Source organism: Bos grunniens, chromosome 24, assembly GCF_055505025.1.
Source record: "Bos grunniens cultivar Pamir isolate PY7600 chromosome 24, Bosgru_T2T1.0, whole genome shotgun sequence".
NCBI classification, from domain to species: domain Eukaryota; kingdom Metazoa; phylum Chordata; class Mammalia; order Artiodactyla; family Bovidae; genus Bos; species Bos grunniens.
In genome coordinates, this window is record NC_141188.1 from 34,584,757 (window position 1) to 34,607,895 (window position 23,139).

General features: G+C 45.5%; 1 protein-coding gene across 4 annotated transcripts in view; it reads left to right on the forward strand.

The window, feature by feature from the left end:
• The window catches only part of ANKRD29 (ankyrin repeat domain 29), a 47,736-nt gene that overhangs the window by 9,059 nt on the left and 15,538 nt on the right, over positions 1 to 23,139 (forward strand). For 2 of the 4 annotated variants that reach the window (XM_086372967.1, XM_086372966.1), the window contains 5 exons: positions 4,668 to 4,778; positions 7,734 to 7,832; positions 10,268 to 10,366; positions 13,453 to 13,551; positions 16,769 to 16,867. In XM_086372967.1, the coding sequence (XP_086229093.1) occupies positions 4,668 to 4,778; positions 7,734 to 7,832; positions 10,268 to 10,366; positions 13,453 to 13,551; positions 16,769 to 16,867 (507 nt within the window). The remainder of the gene's footprint in view (positions 1 to 4,667; positions 4,779 to 7,733; positions 7,833 to 10,267; positions 10,367 to 13,452; positions 13,552 to 16,768; positions 16,868 to 23,139) is intronic. The other 2 variants (XM_086372969.1, XM_086372968.1) reach the window with 1 other exon arrangement.

Below are 23,139 nucleotides of genomic sequence, written 5' to 3' on the forward strand. Positions count from 1 at the left end.
GCCAGTTGAGATCTCTACCCCCTCTTAGCTTTTAATTAAAATTCCATGTTTGTGCAAGTAACAACTTCCCTTCTGTGTTTCTCTCCCCTTCCTTCCTGTATTTAATTTCTGGGAGTGTGCTAATGAGCAGTGTGTGAGCCAAAATTCTAGCAGTAAAGGGGGGCTGGGGAAAGAGAAGAGAAGATGGCATATGTGGAAGGTTGTGCCCTGGTTTTCTCACAGGGTATAAGATATAGGATCTCAGACTCTGGACCCAAAGAGAGTTAGGTTTGAATCCTAGCTCTGTTACTTTCTAGCTGGATGACCTTGAGTAAGTCATTTCTGTGCCTCAGTTTCCTCATCCTAAAATTGGGAACAGTAGCATCTACCTTGTGAGATTGTTCTGGGAATTAAAAGTGTTAGAGCAATGAGAGTGCTCAGCACGCTGCCTGACACAGAGCACTACCCAGCATAGGCTGTCGATGCTGTAACTCGTCATATCACACCGATAACCTGATGCCAGAGACGCGGAAAACCAAGAAAGAGATTAAATCGTCATCACAGGATTGGTGAAGTGCCTTAGGATTTGTGTGAGGCATTTTCACATGCATCAGCTCCTTTCAAGGCTTAAGGGCTGCCCTTTATAAACCGCATTTTAGGGTTATGTGCATATTGTGCCCAGAGGAAGTTTGGAAGTTTACCAAGCAATGTGGTCTGTAAAGAGAAGGCCAGGGGACTTTCTCTGTTGGCAGAAGAGGAGCTTGGCATGAGGTTAGGAAGGGGGTCACTGGGGAGGCCACTGCCTGTTTCTTGCTGTCTCGGGAGGAGACTTCTGCAGGAGGCGGGCAGTGGGATGGCTGAAAGCCTAGCCTCGAGCTCCAGGCTGCCTGGGGCTGCAGCCTGCCTTGTTGTTCTCACTTACGTCATCTGAGAAGTCGGGTAGTAATGTTCCCACTTCACTGAGCTGTGTTGCAGAGGATGTGCCAGTGGTATGGAATAAGCACTTGGTAAGAAATGTCTTGGGCTTCCCAGGTGGCGCTAGTGGTAAAGAACTCGCCTGCCAGTGCAGGAAACATAAGAGACACACGTTCCATCCCTGGGTGTGAAAGATCCCCTGGAGGAGGGCATGGCAACCCACTCCAGTCTTGCCTGGAGACTCCCATGGACAGAGAAGCCTGGTGGGCTACAGTCCATAAGGTCACGAAGAGTCGGACACGACTGAGCAACTAAGCACAGGAGGACTCTGCTTTTAGAGCTCACATTTCTTGAGTGTTTACTATCAAAGTGCATTTGCACATATTACCTCATTTATCCTCTAACAACCCGTGACAGAGGCACAGTTGACCTTCTGTGTTTGCAGATTCTGCATTTGTGGATTCAACCACAGACCAAAAATATTCAGAAAATTTCAGAAAGTTCAAAGCAAGAGAGCTTGAATTTGCCCTTCACTGGCAACTATTTACATAGCACTTACATCGTGTAGGGTATCATAAGTAACCCACAGATGATTTAAAGTATATGAGAAGATATGTGTAGGTTATATGCAAATAGTTTATATGCAAATACTGTGCCAATTTATATAAGAGACTTGAACATCCACAGATTTTGGTATCCGCAGGCAGTCCTGGAACCAATCCCCCAAGGATATTGCCTATACTAGCACTATGAATATTATTCTCACTTTCCTGGGGCACAGAGGACTTAAATAACCTCCCCAAGGTCACAGAACAGGGACACAGCAGGGTCAGGACTTGAACTCGGCTCTCTCTTACCCCAAATCAACAACTTTCTCATGCCTCCACCTGCCAGTAAATCAAGCCCTGGAGGGAAAAATGAAAGATTTACACCTTTTCCCAAAGCTCAGTTTCTGGAACCTTCTACAAAACGGGGATATCTAGCTTGTGCAGGAGAGGAATCCCCGAGGCCATTCTAAAGGCAGGAGAGGCTCCTGGTCGGAGACATTATTATGACAATAGAAGCTTGTGGTTTACAGATGGTTTTTGAAAGGCATTTGGGGTTAAAGTGAAACAGAATCACCGAAAATGATTTACAGTTTACTTCTCTCAAGTTCTCATGTTTCCGGAAAAGCCAGCAGAGCTGTTTCCATGGTGCATATTAAATTCTCTTCCTGATTCACCCTCCCATACTTCATCCTGGCCTCGTGCAGTGTTTCTTATTAAAGGGGCATTGTTTCATGATTTATATACAAGTCAAACCAGCCTGCCATGGCTTCTTGCAGTAACATCAGGCCCAGCCTGGTGTAAAAGCCACAGACACTGCGTGTGAAAACTGAGACAGTACAGTTTACACCTTAAGGGGAAGCAAATGGTTCACCTGCAATTTAAGGTGAATTTTTTTCCCTCCTAACAGAGCCAGGAAAGCATTGCAAGTATGTTTGTAATCTGCTTATCACTCCCTGCTTGGCCACGCTCTCATCCAAGAATGCACAAGAACACTAAGTTGGGTACGTGCTGAAGGGCTTCCCAAGTGAAAACCTCCCGCCCCAACTGCTGCCACCCCTCTGCCACCCCTGGACTTTCACTGTGTTGGCTCCTCAGAGCAGCCAAAACTGTTGGTGTCTGCTTTTTAACTTATTGAGGTGAGTTAGGTACTGTTAGGGCTTCCCTCATAGTTCAGTTGGTAAAGAATCCTCCGGCAATGCAGGACACCCCAGTTCAATTCCTGGGTCGGGAAGATCAGCTGGAGAAGGGAATCTAGTATTCTTGGGCTTCCCTCAGCTGGTAAAGAATCTGCCTGCAATGTGGGAGACCTGGGTTCGATCCCTGGGTTGGGAAGATCTTCTGGAGAAGGGAAAGGCTACCCACTGCAGTATTCTGGCCTGAAGAATTCCATGGACTGTATAGTTCATGAAGTCGCAAAGAGTTGGACACGACTGAGCAACTTTCACTTTCACTTTTCACTAGGTCTGTATATAAAAACGTATCGATATTCTTAGAAGATGTATTGCATATAAGACTCTCTGGGTCAGAGGAGTGCGTTGAAGAAAAAGTGTTAGTCGCTCAGTCATGTCCAACTCTTTGCGACCCCACAGGCTGTAGCCCACCAGGCTCCTCTGTCCATGGAATTCTCCAGGCAAGAATACTGGAGTGGGTAGCCTTTCCCTTCTCCAGGGAATCTTCCTGACCCAGAGATCAAACCCAGGTCTACCTGCATTGCAAGAGGATTCTTTACCATCTGAGCCACCAGGGAAGCCCTGAGATGAGTGCTTTAATCCCACCAAAAAAAAGTATTTTTGTTAATTTGAATACTAAAAAATTTCCTGTGAATTCGCCATTAGTAGCAATACTCTGATTTTAAATTTGCCTGTTGGTTCTAACATTGTAAAGAAAGTGGATAGAAGGAAGGAAACTAGCGTTTATAAGCGCATACAACATGCCAGATACAGTATTAGCCAATTAACCACCATTTTTTAAATTTACATCTATTTTTTAGTTGTAGTATAATTGCTTTACAGTTATATGTTAGTTTCTGCTGTTCAGCAGTATGAATCAGCTGTAAGTATACATACTAATATATCTCCTCCATCTTGAGCCTCCTTTAACCTACATCATTTAATTTTTACCATAAACTTCAGGGCATGTCATGTGATCTCCATCTAAGCAAGAGGAAACCAGGACTTATCAGGGCCAGTCCATTGCCTAAAGCCAGGCCTGAAACCCAGAGCTGTCTGGTTCTGCCTGTCCTTCCGCCCCCACCATGGACTTTTCTTTGCAAATCTAAATCAATGCATTTTAGAGAAGGAGGTGGTGCTTCAGCCAGCTCTGCCACTCTGATTCTGGAGAACTGTTCTCCACCTCTGTTCCTTCCATAGTCATAGTTTCGGGGTTAACTTAGCAACTTTAAAACGACCCCACACTGGAGTGAAGGATCCACCTGAGGTCGCATAGCAACATTTCCTGCCCAGAGTTCTTTGTTCTCAACAGAAACCCCTGGCAAGTTCCAGCTGAATCAAATAACCTTTGGTAGAGGGAGAGTGAGGCGTTTACCCAGGCGGCTGGAATTGAGTAGAAAGCATTGACTACACAGAAAGTTAGTTTGTCGCTCACTCAGTCATGTCCATCTCTTTGCAGCTCCATGGACTGTAGCCTGCCAGGCTCCTCTGTCCATGGGATTCTCTAGGCAAGAATACTGGAGTGGATAGCCCTTCCCTTTTCCAGGGGATCTTCCTGACCCAGGGATTGAACCCAGGTCTCCCACATTGCAGGAGGATTCTTTACCATCTGAGCCACAGAAAAGATGCTGGTAAACTCAGAATTGGGAGCAATTTCCCTCCGCTTAGAGATAAGAGACATTTAGGAACGTGGCAGGGAAGAAATAGCAGTTAAGCAGAACCTTGGCCTTGAAGGATGGGGGAAAATTCTTTCAAGCAAAAAGGAAACTGTGAACAAAGACACAGAGGCAGGAAAGCGAGGACATTGGTGGGAAATGGAGTATATTAATAGTGCTGTGTAATCAACAACCCTGCTCTCTGCCACAGCCCCAGGGCTCGGGTTACCCGCATCCCATAGCCAAGTATACAACAATGACCCGCTGCGGGAGGAGCACTCTTTCCAATGATCAGACACATCTGGAAACTCTCCATTTTGAATGGCAGCACCTGTTTACGTAGCAGTGGTCACGTTAATGAAGGTCAATTTTAAAGATTCTGTTTCATTTTGCTTCTGCAGAAGGAAACCCCGCTTGCCAATGCGGCATTCTGGGCGGCGAGGAGAGGCAACCTGACTCTGCTCCGCCTGCTACTGAACAGCGGCCGCGTGGACGTGGACTGTAGGGACAGTGTACGGACCAGTCCATTCAGTACCCGCATGCTAGGAGCTGGCTGTCCCCCGCTGGCATCAGAGCGCCTGCTGAACACCCTGCCCTTCACAGCGCTTGTCCCCTTTTTCATGCGCTGTCCCCTTTATCATGTGTTTGCTTGCCTCATGCTTTTCAAAAAGTCCAAAGCACCATTGCTACTGTTCAGTCGCTCAGTCATGTCCAACTCTTTGCGACCCCATGGACTGCAGCACGCCGGGCCTCCCTGTCCTTCGCTATCTCTCCTGGAGTGTGCTCAGACTTATGCAGAGTACCATGGGAAACATATCGAGGAAACCATTATCTGCATCAGACAGGAGGGGTCACAGTAGGGGAAGAAGCAGGTCAGTGGGAAATCAGAATTGGCCCAGTCCAAGAAGAAAAGGGGTGGGGGGTGATTCAGAGTAGAAGGAGGCTGCCATGGATCAAGGAGTTGGACTTTTTCTGCTGAGAGATGGAAGCCCCCCACCCAACTTCATTTCCCTCTACCTTTGCAAACGTCAATTCACTCATCAGTGATGGCGGGGAACTAAAACAGGTCTTCCCACCCCCTGGCAGCATCACTTGCAGAGTCCTTCCCTCCCCAGCCAGAGGCAGTGATCTCTGTTCTCAGCAGGACTTCACAGCTCTGGGGACTGAGAGGACCTCAGATGAGGAGAGAGAGGAGATATTTTATTTTAGGGATTAAATAGAAATGTTTTCACAGGAGCCTTCTTGTTTTCCTGAAAACAGGGTGTGCCATTTCCAGCTTTTATTACACAAATTTGGTAGGTGATATCAGCCACCAGCCCGAGTGAGGTATCAAAGTTTGCTCCCGTTTGCCCCCCGGGGCATTGGTGCAGGACAGCTCAGGGTGCATCTCCGGACCCACGTGTAACTTCCTCCCCACTTGCTCTGTGTCCCAGAGTCAGAGGTCTCTGGCTTGCCCTCAGGCTGTCGCTTTCCTCCGACCGCCAGTAGGGTTTGGCCAATGGGAGCTTTGGCGGGAATCAGAGGCTGGGAGGACAGGGATGTTGGGGAGTCCAGCCCCCCTGTCCTGTCTGGCAGTAACGTCCTCACCCTGTCTGTCCAGGGAGCCACCACCTGCCTCTCATGCTTTGGGGCCTGGGCTGGTATCGAAGCTCCATTGTCCCTCCCTCTCAGTTCTGTTCTTTGTGGTTTCCTTACAGTCAGAGCATAGCTTTATAAATAGTCCCTTTATTATGCTTTCTTCCAGTTATCCCAGTTTGAATGTACCATCTGTTCTTTGCCAGGACCCAGACTGATATGGGGTCTTGGGCATCTGTGAACTGGTTATCTGGTCTTACTGGGGGCTTGCTGGGCAGCAGTGCCATACTGGACAGATCTGGAGTGGGAACACCCCAGTTCATTGTGGTCTCACCCACTGACCAAGTTGATGACCAGTTACTCCTTTTTCTTAAAGTCACCCCTTTCCAGACACCCCTGACTTCCAGCTTTGTGTCCGTTCCTACATCCACAGATCCCACTTCTTCATTCTCTTTTTCCTTTGTCCCAACCTCTGACTTTTTCTCAGTTGACCATGTTATAGAAGTGAAATGCAATCCATAAGGAAGCATTTGGGGTAATTTGTTTTATTCATCTTCCCTTATTTTAATATAGATGAAGCCTGACATTTAAAATTTTCTTTGTGAAATGTCCAAGTGCTCTGTGCTTCCTCTAGCCTTTGATTTATTTGTATTTTGAGACCAATGTGCCCGTGATAGAAAATTTTTCTTTTTTTTAAATTAATTATAATTGGAGTATGGTTGGTTTACAATGTTGTGTTTCTGCTGTACAGCAAAATGAGTCAGCTACGCGTATACATGTATTCCCCTCTTTTTTTGGCTTTCCTTCACTTTTAGGTCACCACAGAGCATTGAGTAGAGTTCCTTGTGCTATACAGTGGGTTCCCATTAGTTATTCAAGTCCTTGAATCATTTTTAAAATTATTTATTTATTTTATTTATTCACTTTTGGCTGTGCTAGGTCTTCATTGCTGTGCGGGCTTTTGTCTAGTTGCGGAGAGCAGGGGTCACTCTCTGGTTGCTGTGTGCAGGCTTCTCCTTGTAGTGGCTTCTCTGGTCGGACCACAGGCTCTAGGACACAAGGGCTTCAGTAGCTGCAGCACGTGGGCCCAGTTTTGCGGCTCTGGGGCTCTAGAGCACAGTCTCAGTAGCTGTGGCAAACGGGCTTAGTTGCTCTGCGGCATGTGGGGTCCTCCCAGATCAGGGATCCAATCTGTGTCTCCTGCTTTGGCAGGCAGATTCTTCACCTCTGGACCACCAGGGGATCCCCAGGTCCTTGAATCTAAAGGTAGCGAAGACCGTGGCAATCATCTCATCCAATTCCTCATTTTAAAGATGAAGTAAATGAGCCCCGAAAATCGTGAGCAGTGTGCCCCTCAGTGTGCTGGTGGGCCCCGGGGCTCCTGACTCTCACTTCTGTGGTCTCTCATTGCATCTTTACCTGAATCAGTTTGAAGACAAAGAATTTTAAAGTCAGAAAACTGACTGCTGCTGCTGCTGCTGCTAAGTTGCTTCCATCGTGTCCGACTCTGTGCGACCCCATAAACCCCACCTTTTCGCATTAATAATGGTGTTTTGGCTCAGGAATCATTTCATAGGAGTCATAAAATCAGGCCATTCCATTGCTGCTGCCTCAAAACACGGTAGCCATGGCTCACTTGGACTGTGTTTCTGACAGTAATGGAAGTAAGTGAAAGTTTAAATTGAAAACTCCAGCCTCAGCAGTTTGTCATTTTGCTTTCTCCTGCATCGTCTGCATTATAAGATTATTCATGAGGCGGTTTTCTTTACTGCGGGAGCTGTTGCGCTCAGCTCAGCCGAGTCCTGGGAGGAGCTGACCTTGGCAGCCTCTTCTCCAGGTGCCTCTCTGATGTCATGGTGGCCTAACTGCTCACGCGTCTCTCCTCCCCCCAGCACGGCACCACGCTCCTCATGGTCGCCTCCTACGCTGGCCATATAGACTGTGTGAAGGAGCTTGTCCTGCAGGGAGCGGACATCAATCTCCAGAGAGAGGTAGGTCAGGTTGGCACGTGAATAATAGTAATGCTGGTGACAGAGCTGTGAAGTTTGCACAGTAGTGAATTGCTAAGAAGGACTCAATGGACATGAATTCAAGCAAACTCTGGGGCATAGTGGAGGACCGAGAAGCCTGGTGTGCTGCGGTCCATGGGATCGAAAAGGGTTGAATACGACTTAGTTATTGAACAACAAGGACTAGAGTACAGCCATCCCAACAAATCTGGGGGGATTGGTTCCATGACACCCCCCATCCTGCGGATACCAGAAGCCACTGATGCTCAAGTCTTTTATATAAAGTAGCATAATATTTGCATATAACTACACACATCTTCCCAAATACTTCTAACATCTCTAGATTACTTACAATACCTATGTTTGGTTGCTTCAGTCATGTCCAACTCTTTGCAACCCTATGGACTGTAGCCCACGAGGCTCCTCTGTCCCTGGGATTCTCCAAGCAAGAATACTGGAGTGGGTTGCCATGCCCTCCTCCAAGGGATCTTCCCGATCCAGAGACTGAACTCATGTCTCCTGCTCTCCTGCATTGCGGATGGATTCATTACCCACTGAGCCACCTGGGAAGCCCACTTATGTAAATAGTTGCTGGTGCATGGGAAAAAAAGTTAGAACTTTCTGGAATTTTTTCAGTTTTTTTTCTGTGGTTCATTGAATCCACGAATGCAGAACTTACCGATACTGAAGGATGACTCTAATCGTTGCTTTTTTCCTATGTGACATTAAGCTCAGGTTGCAGACCATGTTGTGTCTAAAGAAGGCCCAGGAAGGGACTATTGGTTGTACTTTAACTGAACAAAACTTCTCAGGCCCTTGTTGCATCTGACATAACCAAACCTCCTTAAACATTCATATGGTTCACCCTGAGCCTAAGTCAGTTCTTCTTTCTTCCCTTGGGATGAGATGTTATAGAATGTATAGGATTTTCATAGAGATCTTTATATTTTTAGAAGGATTGGGTCACCCACCTGTTATTAGGGAGGCTCACTGGCTAACCTACCTCAGCCATCTTCACCAAACCATGTCTACAGAGGGCTTCTCTGACCAGCCATGTGTCAAATAGGTTTTCCCCAAAAAATACCACATGGTGAATATCAGACTGAAATGGGAGCCTGTTTGCACACTCATTCAAGGGAGTCCCAACCATCCAGAGGATCCAGTCTTGGTCCGATGCAGAGGAGCAGTGGAAGGCTGGGCATTCAGGCCTGGGGAGGCTGCATGAATTTCCAGACCAGTCCAGGGCCTGATGAGTTCACCTTTGTGGAGTCACATCCAGGGTCACACCTAGAGTGAACGTGACCTCAGTCCACAGTGACTCAGACCTCAGTGGGCGGGCATCCATGGGCAAGCTCCAAATGAGACAGGAGTGCTTGGTTCTCCTTGAGCCACTCTTATTGGAGGTCCTGCCCTGTAGTTCTTTCAAAGAGGATGGTCCCTAGAATTCCCTGAGCCAGGCCAGTCTGGAAAAATAGCCAACGAGAGGCCCTGACCTCACCCTGCATGTTTTGAAAGCTGGAAGAGAATGCCTGGCAGTGCTGTGGAACTGACGCTTGGAGCAGACTTCTTCTTTGGTTCACATGTAATCCGTTCTGCAGTATCAGAATATTTGTCTCCTAAAGAAGTACTGCCATTGTTTTCTTTATTTGTCTATCCAGACACACAGAGTTTGCACACTTTGGTAGTCTCTAATATTCATGTCTATTAAGAGGACGAGGGGGCTTCCCTGGTGGCTCAGTGGTAAAAAATCTGCTTGCCGATGCAGGAGATACAGGTTTAATCCCTGTTCTGGGAAGATCTCACATAGCTCGGAACAACTAAGCCTGTCCCCCACAACTATTGAGCCTGTGCTTTAGAGCCCAGGAGCTGTAGCTACTGAATCCCACATGCCCAGAGCCCATGCGCTACGAGAGAGGCCACTGCAGTGAGAAGCCCTGCATCGCAGCTAATGAGTGACCCCTGCTCGCTGAAAATAGAGAAAAGCCTGCACAGCAAGGAAACCCCAGCACAGCCAAAAATAAATAAAATTATTTAAATAAAAAATGAGGAGGAGGATGAAATTCCCTGGTGGTCCAATGGTTGGGACTCCACGCTTCTACTGCAAGGAGCGTGAGTTCAATCCCTGGTCAGGGAACTAAGATCCTGCATGCCATGCAGTGCAGGCAAAAACAACAAAAAAAGAATTTTCCCATTCTAGCCCAGTTTTCTCATCCAGACCTTGTTAAATCTTAAGGTTTCTGGAACCCAGCATTCTCCACACTGGTCACTTAACCTGAGCAAGGAATAGTCTGTTCAAATGTAATCCCTTCAGGCTAGAGGTTTGTATGTAAGGATTTTGTTTTGTTTTGCTGCAGTCATGTCAATCAAATGAAATGTAACCAAATATCTTTTAAAACCAGCCCCTCTCTCTCTCTCAGTCAGGTACAACCGCCCTTTTCTTTGCTGCCCAACAAGGACATAATAACGTCGTGAGATTTCTCTTTGAATTTGGAGCATCCACTGAATTTAGGACCAAAGTAAGAGACTTTTCTTGATTTTATACCCTATTGAAGAATTTCAGCAGTTATAAGTATTGATTTCTCTTCATTTATAGTATGAATGTTTGCTATTCTGTTTACAAGATTCACAAGCCTAAGAAGTTGGGTTTCACAGGGTTAAGTTGTAATGATTCAGGAATAGTCCTAGGAACTCAATTCAAAACATGACATTTTTACCCTGGGCTAAAAATTGGAGAATTTGGCAAGGGGGTGGCTTACATTCTTTCTTGATTTGGTAACTTTCTACTCTGGGACACTAAATTTTGTTATCACAATGGATACAGTACTAGGTGCTTCATGACTTTTCCTGTTCTCTTTTGCTTTTTTCTGCCCCAGGGTTAATCCCAGTGCTGCGATAGGAATTATTGGAAATATTAAGCCAATCCTAGTGAATCTTGAGAGATTTCTAAGGAGGCTTTGGCAGGAAGTTTACTTTCTGAGATGTCGCCACTGAAATATATAACATATGATTGCAGTTCATATGGTTGGGTGAGGAATTATGGTTCTTTCTCAAATAAGTCATTGATTCTTCACATTTGACATGTGAATAAGAAAACCGAGGCTGCAGAAAGATCAGTTTGTCTTCACAATATGATTTTTCATGATAATATTTTATAGCAGAAGAATTTGAACTGTCACATTTTTATAATTGAAAACTTCTGTCTAGCCCAGTCATAAAAAATTCTTGAAAATTTGCCCTAGTTGGAAACTTTTAGGTTTTCTTAATTCATTATATGTGATATGTTGATATCAAGGGAGTTTCCAGTGGGGTTTTTTTCCTGGTAAAACACTATGAAGTAGATCTGAATTTCAGAAAGGGTTTCTGTCTTTTCTAAAACCAGCTGTCAGATTGTGTACATGCCCCTAGGCATGCTGAGTATAATGCACAATAATCCAAAACACATGTGTTCATACTCTTCATGTTAATTATCATTTAATTTTTAATTATAAAAGTGACACAACTAAAAATAAAATGTGGAAGTTCTACAAATCTCAGGCTCAACTCTGAACTAAGTCAAATGATTGTGTGTGACCAGATGCTTCATTCTTCCTGGGTAACAAGTTAGGGCTGGTCTTTGTACATGAGCCAGACTGTGCTACCTTGGAAATCCATGGAACACAGGCCCAGGGCGAGCAACTCCACGTTATTTCCATTAGGACAGCTGCAGGTGGCCAAGAGCTTTCTCTGGGAAGAAGACAGTGTTGGGAAGCTTTGGGTTTTAATACAGTTCTGTCATCCAAAATTGACTTTGTGTCAACAACTGTTCTCATTGTAATTAAACTTGGCGTGCGTGCTAAGTCGTTTCAGTTGAGTCTGACTCTTTGCAACCCCATGGGTTAAAATTAACCAATTTCTTGATGCCCAGCCACCCCACGCCCCAACCATCTCCACTGACCTCAGCCTTCCAATCTCTCTCCTTCATTGCCTACCCTTCAAAATGCCCCTCTTTCCCATCACATAGCCCATCCCTCGCTGAAGCCTTACTCAGTCGCATGCATCCTCTAGCATCTTGTAGCTATAGCAGTGTTTCTGCAAGGGAGCCCTGCCCCCCTGGCACCTGCACCTCACAGTCACCTCTCATGACTGGTCAAAAGCCTATATCTGGGCCTCACTCCAGATCTACTGAATCTGAGGGTGTGGCTCCAAGGGTAGGCATTTTGAATAAACACTCTATGCCCAAATTTAGGACCCACACTGTCTTATGTTTATGATTTGTATTTCAAAACCAGATTCCACATTCTTGCATTATTATAATTAGCTCAGATGTCCAAATACCCATTCATAGGGCCAAACAAACAACACAGCAATCCTAGACGGAGAAAGAAAAAACCTCAGCCCAGCACCTGAGAAAAACCATTAAGGGCTTCAGTTGACCACAGACTCTGAGTCAGTAGTGTGGTGTGGTTAGAGTCAAAGCAAATTCTAATTTAGGCGCAGAGATAAAAGCAAGAGTTGATGGAACCAAGGAATGTCCCGTCAGACCACGTCTACTTTGCAGTGCTCTGTTGAGTCCTGGCATCCGCATTTTAAGAGGTTTGGACAGATTGGCACATGTTCAAAGGAAAATGCAAAGTAGGAGCGTGCGAAGCATATGGAATATGCTGTAGTTATCCCTGCTCTAAATGCATGGATATCTCGTCCAAGAAGGCAGGGGCCCAGAGAGCAACTCCCTAAATACACCTTATTCTCAGAGGCCTATAACTGGGCAGACCCACAGGACGAATTACCATTCTGGTAATTCCAAGACACAACTGGTTGGTACAGTCTTTCTGTTCTTTGTTTCCTTTATTGAGAGACAAAGAGATGATTTGCATTTGACATGAGAAATTTCTAAATTAATTATAATAACTTAGTCAAATATCTGTAATGTATCTCGAGCAAGTCACCCGAGTATACAACATAGTGATGTCCTTAAGACAAACTCTAGGGATTTCCCTGGTGGACCAGTGGCTAAGACTCCACACTCCCAATGCAGGGAATCCAGGTTCAATTCCTGGTCAGGGAACTAGATCCCACATGCTGGAACTAAAGGAGTTCTGCTGCTGCTGCTGCTAAGTCGCTTCAGTCGTGTCCAACTCTGTGCAACCCCATAGATGGCAGCCCACCAGGCTTCCCCGTCCCTGGGATTCTCCAGGCAAGAACACTGGAGTGGGTTGCCATTTCCTTGTCCAATGCATGAAAGTGAAAAGTGAAAGTGAAATCGCTTAGTTGTGTCCGACTCTTCGCAACCCCATGGACTGCAGCCTACCAGGCTCCTCCGTCCATGGGATTTTCCAGGCAAGAGTACTGGAGTGGGGTGCCATTGCCTTCTCCGAGAAGAGTTCTAGGGCCACACTAAAAAGATATTGCATGTCGTAACTAAGACCCAGAGCAGTCAAAACAAAACAAAAGATGAACTCTATCACGATTATAAAGAAAAAAGTAAGAGATCAAAGAGGAAAAGTCAGTTTGTTATTATGTATGGGAAATGCCTTTCCAAAATTCTCAGCACGCGAAGAGCATCTGCCTGGTAAAGTTTGTGCCTGCCCTGTTTCTAACGCGTTCATTCTTTGCATGACCGCAGGATGGAGGCACCGCCCTGCTGGCCGCCAGTCAGTACGGGCACATGCAGGTGGTGGAGACCTTGCTGAAGCACGGAGCCAACATCCACGACCAGCTCTATGTGAGTGTGATTCAAGGGGACTTCCGGGGGACACTTGCTCTTTGCCTCAGCACACATAGCATCACAGTCTAAATTCTGATGCCGGAGGTGGCATCTGAGCCGTCAAGGAAATAGGAGAGTTAACTGGATGAGCCTTTTCTGTGTAGAAATCACATCATCTTTATTTATCTTTGCTCTTTTAAGTCTTTCACACATATGAAGTATTTCACATACCTACACAATTAAGATCTTCAAAAATCATGTGATACGTATTTATTTATAACAAGCCCAGTGTATGGACTTGTTGAAAACCAAAATAAACTCTCCTGTTGTAGAGTTCTGTGGGAGGAAGAACACACAAAAAAAGGAAAAATCAAGTTGTTTGGAAGAGAAGTGAGGCTGGATGGAGGAAGATCTCTGAAATATGTGCATGCCATTGACCTTGAAAGGCATCCCCTGCCAGCGTGGGTCTGTTTGCAGCTAATTGGCAATTAGCACATTACCCAAGTACTCTTAATGGTCGCTATAATTCTGTAGAATTTACGGCAACTGTTATTCTGGTTTTGGAGTAAGAAGTAAAATATGGGGAGAGGAAGTGACTGGGCAGTCTCATGGTGAGGCGTGCAAGAATCTCTGCTTCCATTTATCCAGGAGCTGTTTTTGAGGCTATTTTACCACCAGACCTGAACCCTGGGCCCAGGAGCGCTAGACTTTCATAGACTTGTAATGAGATGTGTGGGTGTGAACTTTTCCATTTGAACATCCTTTCCAGAGTCTACATGGAACCTCTGACAGATCACAGGCCTCTGTGAAGTGTAGAGGAACTAGCCTTAGCCTTGGCACTTCAAAACCTGCTCCCACTCTTTGAGCCGATAGCATTCCTTGTACCATGACTGAGCTACTTGACTGTGGTCTTAAGGAGTGATTGTCAACTCTGGCTGTACAGGAGAACCACCCAGGGAGTATTAAAAAATTTCACTCCCTGGGTCCACCTAGGCTTCCCCAGTGGCTCACTGGTAAAGAATTCACCTGCAGTGCAGGAGACGAAGTAGATGCGGGTTTGATCCCTGGGTTGAGAAGATTCTCTGGAGGAGGGCATGGCAGCCCATTCCAGTATTTTTGCCTGGAGAATCCCATGGAGGAGCTTGGCGAGCTGCAGTTCATAGGGTTGCAAAGAGTCGGACATGACTGAAGCGACCTAGTACATAGCACAGCATAGAATTTGTACTATTGGATAACATTCTTCCATAAGGCTCATTGCAGCGGCACTTAACTTTAGAAATGTAGGGTTTCTAAACTCTTCTGTGATAGGGTAACCTAAATATTCCATGCTCCAGAACTTCCATTATACGTTTAGACTTTTACCCTTACCTGAATAGTCCAAAATAAATGTTTCCATTAACAACAGTTGAAATACGGGGCCAGGGAGGAGGCATCAATGATTCCTGAAAGCTTCTAGGAACAGAACTGTGTAATGCATGGTAAAAAAAAAAAAAAAAGGTAAATCCAATGAATGCAGGGAAGATCCGTTTTGGAAAATTTGTAGGAGTTAGCACTTCTATGTCACGGAAGACTTTCTGTGGCAACACAGTAAGGAACAGCTGAAAATTGTATCCCCGTATCAAACATCTGCTTTAAAATCTGTCCAGGCTGATTAATTTCCTAATGATTGCCTTGGGGGGGTCTGACTGCTCTGCTGACACCCAGTGGAAAGCCGGCACCCTCTACCTGGTTGGACTTGCAGGGAAGGTGCTATGAGCGTGTGGTTAGTGTTCCTGCAGGAGGGGTGGTTATTAGCTGGGAGAACTAGTTTTCCACTGCACATCTGAAAGTAATGAGGCTCTCCCTGTCCTGTGGGTGCTGTCTGCATGGAGAGGGCACCTGGCAGGAGGCATACTCTGGATGGACTGATGTACTTGCTGAAATTAACCAATGGTGTGTCTTTAAGAAAAAAAACGCCCAGAAGATGCAGACACCCAGTTAAAAAGAGAACTAAAGAATTTGGTAACAAGCAGTTACTTTGGGTTTTCCTGCAGGACTGCTTAGTTGGGTGTATAGGTATTGTTGGTGTCTTCCGGCCTGGCAGGGAGAAAGTTCATGGACATTCTTACCAGGGTGGGTATTCTGAAAGCATCTTGTGTTTTAAAGCATAGAGAAACTGAAAGTCTGGAGAACATGGATAAGGCAATACAAAAGAGAAAGCAGTAGGGAATATCTAATTAAAAGGATGGGGCTTCCCTGGTGGTGCAGTGGTAAAGAATCAGCCTGCCAATGCAGAAGACGAGGGTTTGATCCCTGGGAAAATCCCCCCGGAGAAGGAAATGGCAACCCACTTCAGTATTCTTGCCATGATAATCCCATGGACAGAGGAGCCTGGTCGGGTACAGTCCATGGCGTCGCAAAGAATCGGACACAGCTGAGTGACTGAACAGCAACAAACAAAAATTAAAAGGATACTGTTCGTACCCAATTCGTAAAGGCACACAAAATAGATTTGGGGGATTTGGTTGTTTTTTTGTTTTTTAGTTAACATGCGTTTGTGTGTGTGTGGTTTTTTTTAGAGTTTTAATGTTCTAAAAAATTTTAGATTTTTAATGTTCTAATGTGCTTTCTAGAGCACAGGCTCAATAGTTGTGGCGCACGGGCTTAGCTGCCCCGAGGTATGTGGGATCTTCCCGAATCAGGAATCAAACCTGTGTCTCCTGTGTTGGCAGGGGAATTCTTTACCACTGAGCCACCAGGGAAACCCTTTGTTTTTGTGTTTTAAATGAACAACTTAGCTCTTAGTGACAAAAGGGTTGCAGTGGAAAATTGTATTAAGTGTGTATTTTTTTTATCCTAAATAAAAGAGAGTGGACTCTGAGATCACGCAACAAAAGCAGAAGGCAGCTAATGAGAAAGCTGTGTGGACAGAGAAAAATGATGACTCTTTGGAAAACCAGAGTTTCGCAACTAGATGTATCATAAGCTCTATGACCAAGATTTTACGGTGTGAACAGTCATTGCATATGTTGTAACTCATCCTTATACAGCGGTCTGTTTTAAACTTTACCTTTCAGCCTGACTTAGTGTGATGTTTTAGAACTAGTCTTCAAAGAATAAAATACCATGCATATTAAAAAGAGGGAAGGGAGGGGTGGAAGTGGAAACTTGTATTAAACATATGTATCAGTATTATAAGATCGAGTTTCTTTTAAAATAAATAATTTCTTAACACTTTACATTTGCTAACTTTCAGGATGGAGCCACTGCACTCTTCCTAGCAGCCCAAGGGGGTTACTTGGATGTGATTCGATTATTGTTGTCTTCAGGCGCAAAGGTCAACCAGCCGAGGCAGGTAATGTTTGCGCGTGCGCATGCGTGTGGGGCGGTGGGCAGGGTGGGCTTGCAGTCCTGCAGCAGCACCTGCCTAAGATAACCAGTCAGATCCGGGTCTCTAAAGCCTTTTTGCCTCTGGATGAAAGTTCATCCTTGATCAAGCTTTCTCCTGTTCTTTGCTTTGGGCTCACCAGGCTGACATCAACATTCAATATGTTTGGTGTCTGAGGTCAAGTACATACTCTGCCACCTCCTGATCAAATAAATGTCGGTGCACTGAGGTCAGGAGAGTAGGCTAGACTGGGACACAGGTAAATCGAGGCGGGCCAGGTAGCCTTGCCCTTGCTAGGCCCCTCTGCTGATATGCTGCCTTATCTCTTCCCCACCACTTCTTGTGCTAAGCCAAAGGTGTTCTTAGTGGGTTCTATAGTTTCGTCTCTCGGATTACAGCACTGTTGAGACTTCATTTACCAAAAGCCAAGATGTCATCTGGAGAATCAATTAACTCATACTTAAAGAAAGGGCCACAAGGTAACTAACCAGGGCTTCCCTGGTGGCTCAGTGGTAAAGAATCTGCCTGTAGTGCAGGAGCCACAGGAGACACAGGTTCGATCCCTAGGTGGGGAAGATCCCCTGGAGGAGGGCATGGCAACCCACTCCAGTATTCTCACTTGGAGAATCCCCACAGACAGAGGAGCCTGGTGGGCTACAGTCCATAGGGTCGCAGGGTCAGACATGACTGAAGTGACTTAGCACACGGGCATGCACAAGGTCACATTTATAAACGGTTAAGAACCATCCAAACGTAAGGCTTTATAATTAGCCTCTCTTCTGTCAGAACTATTTCTTCACTAATTCATTTGTTTTTAATGAAACATTTCAGATTAAGGTAACCTTACTTTTAAAGGTAGTTTTCTAGGGAAAAGGGCAAGCTGATGACTTGCCAGGAAATTACACATAGGCAGATTTCCACCGTGATGTGGCCCTGATATGGGAAGGCCTGTTTGCTCCTCAGTGAGTAGCCTTGGGGACCTTGGGGCTTCTCTGGTGGTTCAGTGGTAAAGAAACTGCCTGCCAAGCAGGAGACATGGGTTCGATCCCTAGATGGGGAAGATTCCCTGGAGAAAGAAATGGCAACCCACTCTAATATTCTTGCCTAGAGAATCCCATGGACAGAGGAGCCTGGTAAGTTACAGTCCATGGAGTCACAGAGAGTCAGACACAACTTAGTGACTAAACACCACCAACAACAAATGTAAAATGAGTTGTGTGATGATATGAAAACCAGGAAGTTAAAGAGTAACCCAGCAGTGCCATGGTAACCACAACACACCGCTGCTGTTTTTCATTCCTCAGAAATGAGGATAACCTGGGCGAAGTGCGTGACCCAGCCTGGGAACGGGAGGACCCCGCCCTTGGGTCAAGGGTCAAGTGACATGCCTTCCCAACGACTACATCTAATGCAGCTGTTGGAATTGTGAGCATCCGGCTCTGAAAAGATTGTTATTTAGGGAGAGGTGTTTTATAAAATAAGAATCACCATGGCGGTGGGTGGCCTGTGGGAAGCGAGGAAAATTTTTCTTTCTATAGAGTGCACTAACCCCCTTGTACCCTCAAACCATAATCTTTTTACTGCCTTCCCACAGGCTTATAGTTAAAGGTTATCTACCCAGGTCAGACTAGTCCAGATTCTGTCTTCTCTGAAAGAGTAAACTCTACATATTTAATTCCATTTCAAGAAACAAGAAGTGTCAGAAATACAGAAAAAGTAATATCAACCTCAGCTGACTTTGATGAAAGTTATAAAGAGGTTAGGGCTTCCCGGGTGGCTCAGATGGTAAAGAATCCACCTGCAGTGCAGGAGAAGCAGGTTCAGTCCCTGGGTCGGGGAGATCCCTTGGAAAAGGGAATGACAACTCTAGTATTCTTGCCTGGGAAATACCATGGACAGAGGAGCCTGGCAGGCTGCAGTCCCTAGGGCTGCAAAGAGTTGGACATTACTGAGGGACTAACACTTTCACTTCACTTTCATGAAGAAGTTAAAAAAAATCTAATTGAAAGTTTCCATTAAAATGGCCTGCACATGGTAGACATTTACACAGGTAGGACATTTGGAAGCCAATATTTTATTCTGAAATCTCAGCTGACGCATTGAATCATTGTCTGAATATTCTTGAGTTTACAAAATAAGGACAAGGTATTTGCCTAGTTCAATTTCTTAAAATTTTTGGGTAAATCTGAGTTCTAATTTTTGTTTCACCATCCCATGGAGTCCTGACATTGTATGATACATTATGCCAGGATGTGAATGGAGCTGTGCTGAAATTATTTAGCTAATATTTGGTCTGAGCTGCAGGGTATCCAAATGGTAGTAGGCAAGACTTTTCCTTGTAATTCTATCACTGAAGAACTAACTGAACATCCTTTTAGTACTCTTATAACTCTTGTAAGAAGGAGTCATTAATCATAAAGCAAGTCATAGGCAGGTTCGGGAAAGACTAAATTCTTTTCTTCTGTCTTTTTTTTTTTTAATTTTTTTATCCCTAGAAAGAGCTTGAAAATTTTCCCTTTTAAGTTGTCCTAAATAAAGAGGTCAAAGTCACAGACACACGTGAACTCCACTGTCATTTAAAACCTCATTTTCAGTTCTGTCTATGCGTCCTCACCGAGCTGATATGACTCAGACGTTTTTAATCAGTAGCTGAGATGGCTAATTAGTGTGTTTTTCTACCAACAAGGAGTTTCTCAGGTGGTGCCAGCAATAAAGAACTCGCCTGCCAATGCAGGAAACATGAGTTTCATCCCTGGGTCTGGAAGATCCCCTGGAGAAGGGAATAGCTACCCACTCCAGTATTCTTGCCTGGAAAATTCCATGGACAGAGGAGCCTGGCAGGCTGCACACCCTGGGGTTTCAAAGAGTCGGACATGACTGAAATGATTTAGCACACCTACCAATATACTTTTCCCATCTCAATTCACACAGCCTATTAAAATGATGCTTTCATGGAGTGGCAAAGGTCGGGCTCTATACCTGGAGATGAGGTTCGCCTGTCATCAACTCATCTCTATCTAGTTCCCTTAATGTGCTAATCAGCATTTCTTTGAAACCTGACCAAAAGGTCATCTCATAAAGTGCCTTCTCTAATAGAAGCCTTGGTTTGGATGTGTATCCATCCAATCCAAGAGAGATGCTGGGACCCAGATTGGATTGGACCCAGATCCTTTCTCCCGGATTGTAAGCTTGGAGGGCAACCCTGTGGTGGGCACTGGGCAACGTGGAGTCATCAGATGGGTATGGTGTCCTGAGGGCTCTGAGATGGGAGCAGACAGCAATAGGGAGATCCACCTGCTTGCATGTCCTCTGTTCTCAGAAAAGCTGTGTTGACCACCAGAGGACAGCCTGTGGCGTGGGTAGAGTTCCCATGAGGCCTGGAAGGCTGCAGTGCATAGTGATCAGTGACTGGGAACTGGAACAAGGCTCTGATGTAGGGCCCAGGCTCCTGGGCAGGACACCAGTCCCAGGAGCATTCTAGGAGTCAAACCCAGACCTCAGGGCTGGGACCAGGGGTGGGGAAAGTGAACAGCTTGGTGGTTATGGGACTATGGACAAGGCAATGAAACGTAGTTTCAGTTTTGCTTAGTAACTGTATGACCTCAAGCAAATTTGCTTGCTCTCCCTGAATCTCATTTTTTAAAACTGTAAAACCATGATCATAATGGTATCTTTGCTTTGGGAGTACTGTGAGCATTAAAAAAAAGTAATCCCTGCAAAACTTCCTGCAGTGGCCAGTATATACCAAGGGCTTAGTGAATGTTAGGTTTTGCTGTTTTCATTCCTAGTCCATCCAGGCCTTCCTGCCTCCCTGGAACAGAAAACCCATCAGAAATCAAGGCTGTTCTTTTTCTCTCGTAAGCCAAGCAGTGTCTGTCATCTCAAAGTCCTTTCTTGCCTCTCTCTCTCTCGCTCCCCACTCCTTTTTATTTTTTTTTTTCCTTTTTATTTTGATCGGCTTCCTCTGCCCACTTATTTTGTATGTGGTCCCCAAGTTTCCAGGTCAGATTCCCAAACTCTTGGGGTAGCCATGTCCCTGAAGCTCATCCCTGCTCCCCAGGCCATGGCTGGCCTGCCCATCCTTGGTCTGATCACCTGTGGCTGGGAGAATGGGTCACAGTGTGAACAGTGCAAGCATTGGGTAGCATCTTCTCTAGACTCGTTTGCTGGACCAGGGACACAGAATAGAAGGACATGGTACTGAGAAATGGCTCCAGGTCAGGGCTCCAGGGCTGGTAGCAAAGTTGTCTCCATATTGAACCCCCTTGTGTTACTGATGAGGTTCCTTGTAATCTCTCGCATGTGTGCATGCTAAGTCGCTTAGTCGTGTCCGACTCTTTGCTATCCTATGGACTAGAGCCTGCCAGGCTCTTCTGTCCACGGGATTCTCCAGACAAGAATACTGGAGTGGGTTGCCCTGACCTCCTCCCAGGGATCGAACTAGCATCTCTTACATCTCCTGCATTGGCAGGTGGGTACTTTACCACTAGCACCACCTGGGAAGCCCTGAAAGTGAAAGTGAAGTTGCTCAGTCGTGTCCAACTCTTTGCAGCCCCGTGGACTGTAGCCCACCAGGCTCCTCTGTCCATGGGATTCTCCAGACAAGAGTACTGGAGTGGGTTGTCATTTCCTTCTCCAGGGGATCTTCCCTACCCAAGGATCAAACCCAGGTCTCCCGCATTGCAGGCAGACACTTTAACCTCTGAGCCACCAGGGAAGCCCTTGGGAAGCCCTAATCTCCCCCAATTTAGAACAGAACTGGTCTTCAGCACTTTCTTGTCTGGAGCCTGGGGGTGAAGTAGCCTAAGTGTAGGTGCTAGAAAGCAATAGAAGCAAAGAGCTAGTGCCACTTAATATACTTATTGCCGTGTATTCCTAGGTGGCTCAGTGGTAAAGAATCCACCTGCCAGTGCAAGAGATGCAGGTTTGATTCCTGAGTTGGGAAGATCCCCTGGAGGAGGGCATGGCAACCCACTCTGGTATTCTTGCTGGGAAAATCCCATGGACAGAGGAGCCTGGTGGGCTACAGTCCACGGGGTCACAAAGAACCGGACACAACTGAGCACACGTGAATGCACATGGGAGAGAATGGTTTTAATTCTTTTTTCTAAATCATCTTTGCTGCTGCTGCTGCTAAGTCACGTCAGTCATGTCCGACTCTGTGCGACCCCATAGATGGCAGCCCACCAGGCTCCCCCATCCCTGGGATTCTCCAGACAAGAACACTGGAGTGGGTTGCCATTTCCTTCTCCAATGCTGGAAAGTGAAAAGTGAAAGTGAAGTCGCTCAGTAGTGTCTGACTGTTAGCGACCCCATGGACTGCAGCCCACCAGGCTCCTCTGTCCATGGGAGTTTCCAGGCAAGAGTACTGGAGTGGGTCGCCAGTGCCTTCTCCAAAATCATCTTTAAGAGCCTAAAAAGACTGAATAAAATTTAGTCTCTAATACAAGTCATGTCATATACTCCCATCTTATGCTGTGACCTCTGTATAAAACTAGAGGATACTTGAAAATATTATCTGAAATGGAATGAGGGAATGACAGAGCTGGGAGGAACTGCAAAAGCCCCCTATTTAACCATACATGGGGTATAGAAGCTTTTTGGTGATCAGGCACTGTCAAACTGCTCCAGGCATGGGGATCTCCTTACTACTTAATCAGTTTATTTAATCTTTAACCAGCCCACCTCATCATTCCTTTTTTGCACTGAGCCAGTGTATCACTTGGTATGCAAAATAAGTCTAAACTGTTTTCTACTTGACATGCACAAACAGTAAATGACAGCTGCAAGGATCCCCATGAATCACGTCTTCAAGCTAAATGTTCTGTTTCTTTTTCTACGTGCTGGTGAAGTTACAACTTCATGAAAGTTTCTTTGATTTAATATACTTTGTATGTTTTTGTCAAGAAGTAATTTAAAACGTATATAAATATTTTTAGATGTTTTTCCTACTCCTTTTCTCCCAAAAACTCTCTAAAAAAGCACTAAACTGACCTGATTGCCATCAGTTTTATTACACTCACCGTCACAATGAAGATTCTAATAGAAGGAAAATATATGAAAAAGCAAAGATTGTGATGTAGAGAAGAGGAAAAGCTGTCCTCTTCACAGACTAGATAATCAGCTGATAAATAATTGGATCACATTCAGCTTCCTGGGTTCAAAAATCTGCTTTGGTGGTAACATAAGTGGGAAGGAAATCCAAAAAAGGGCATATATGTATGGTATAGCTGATTCAC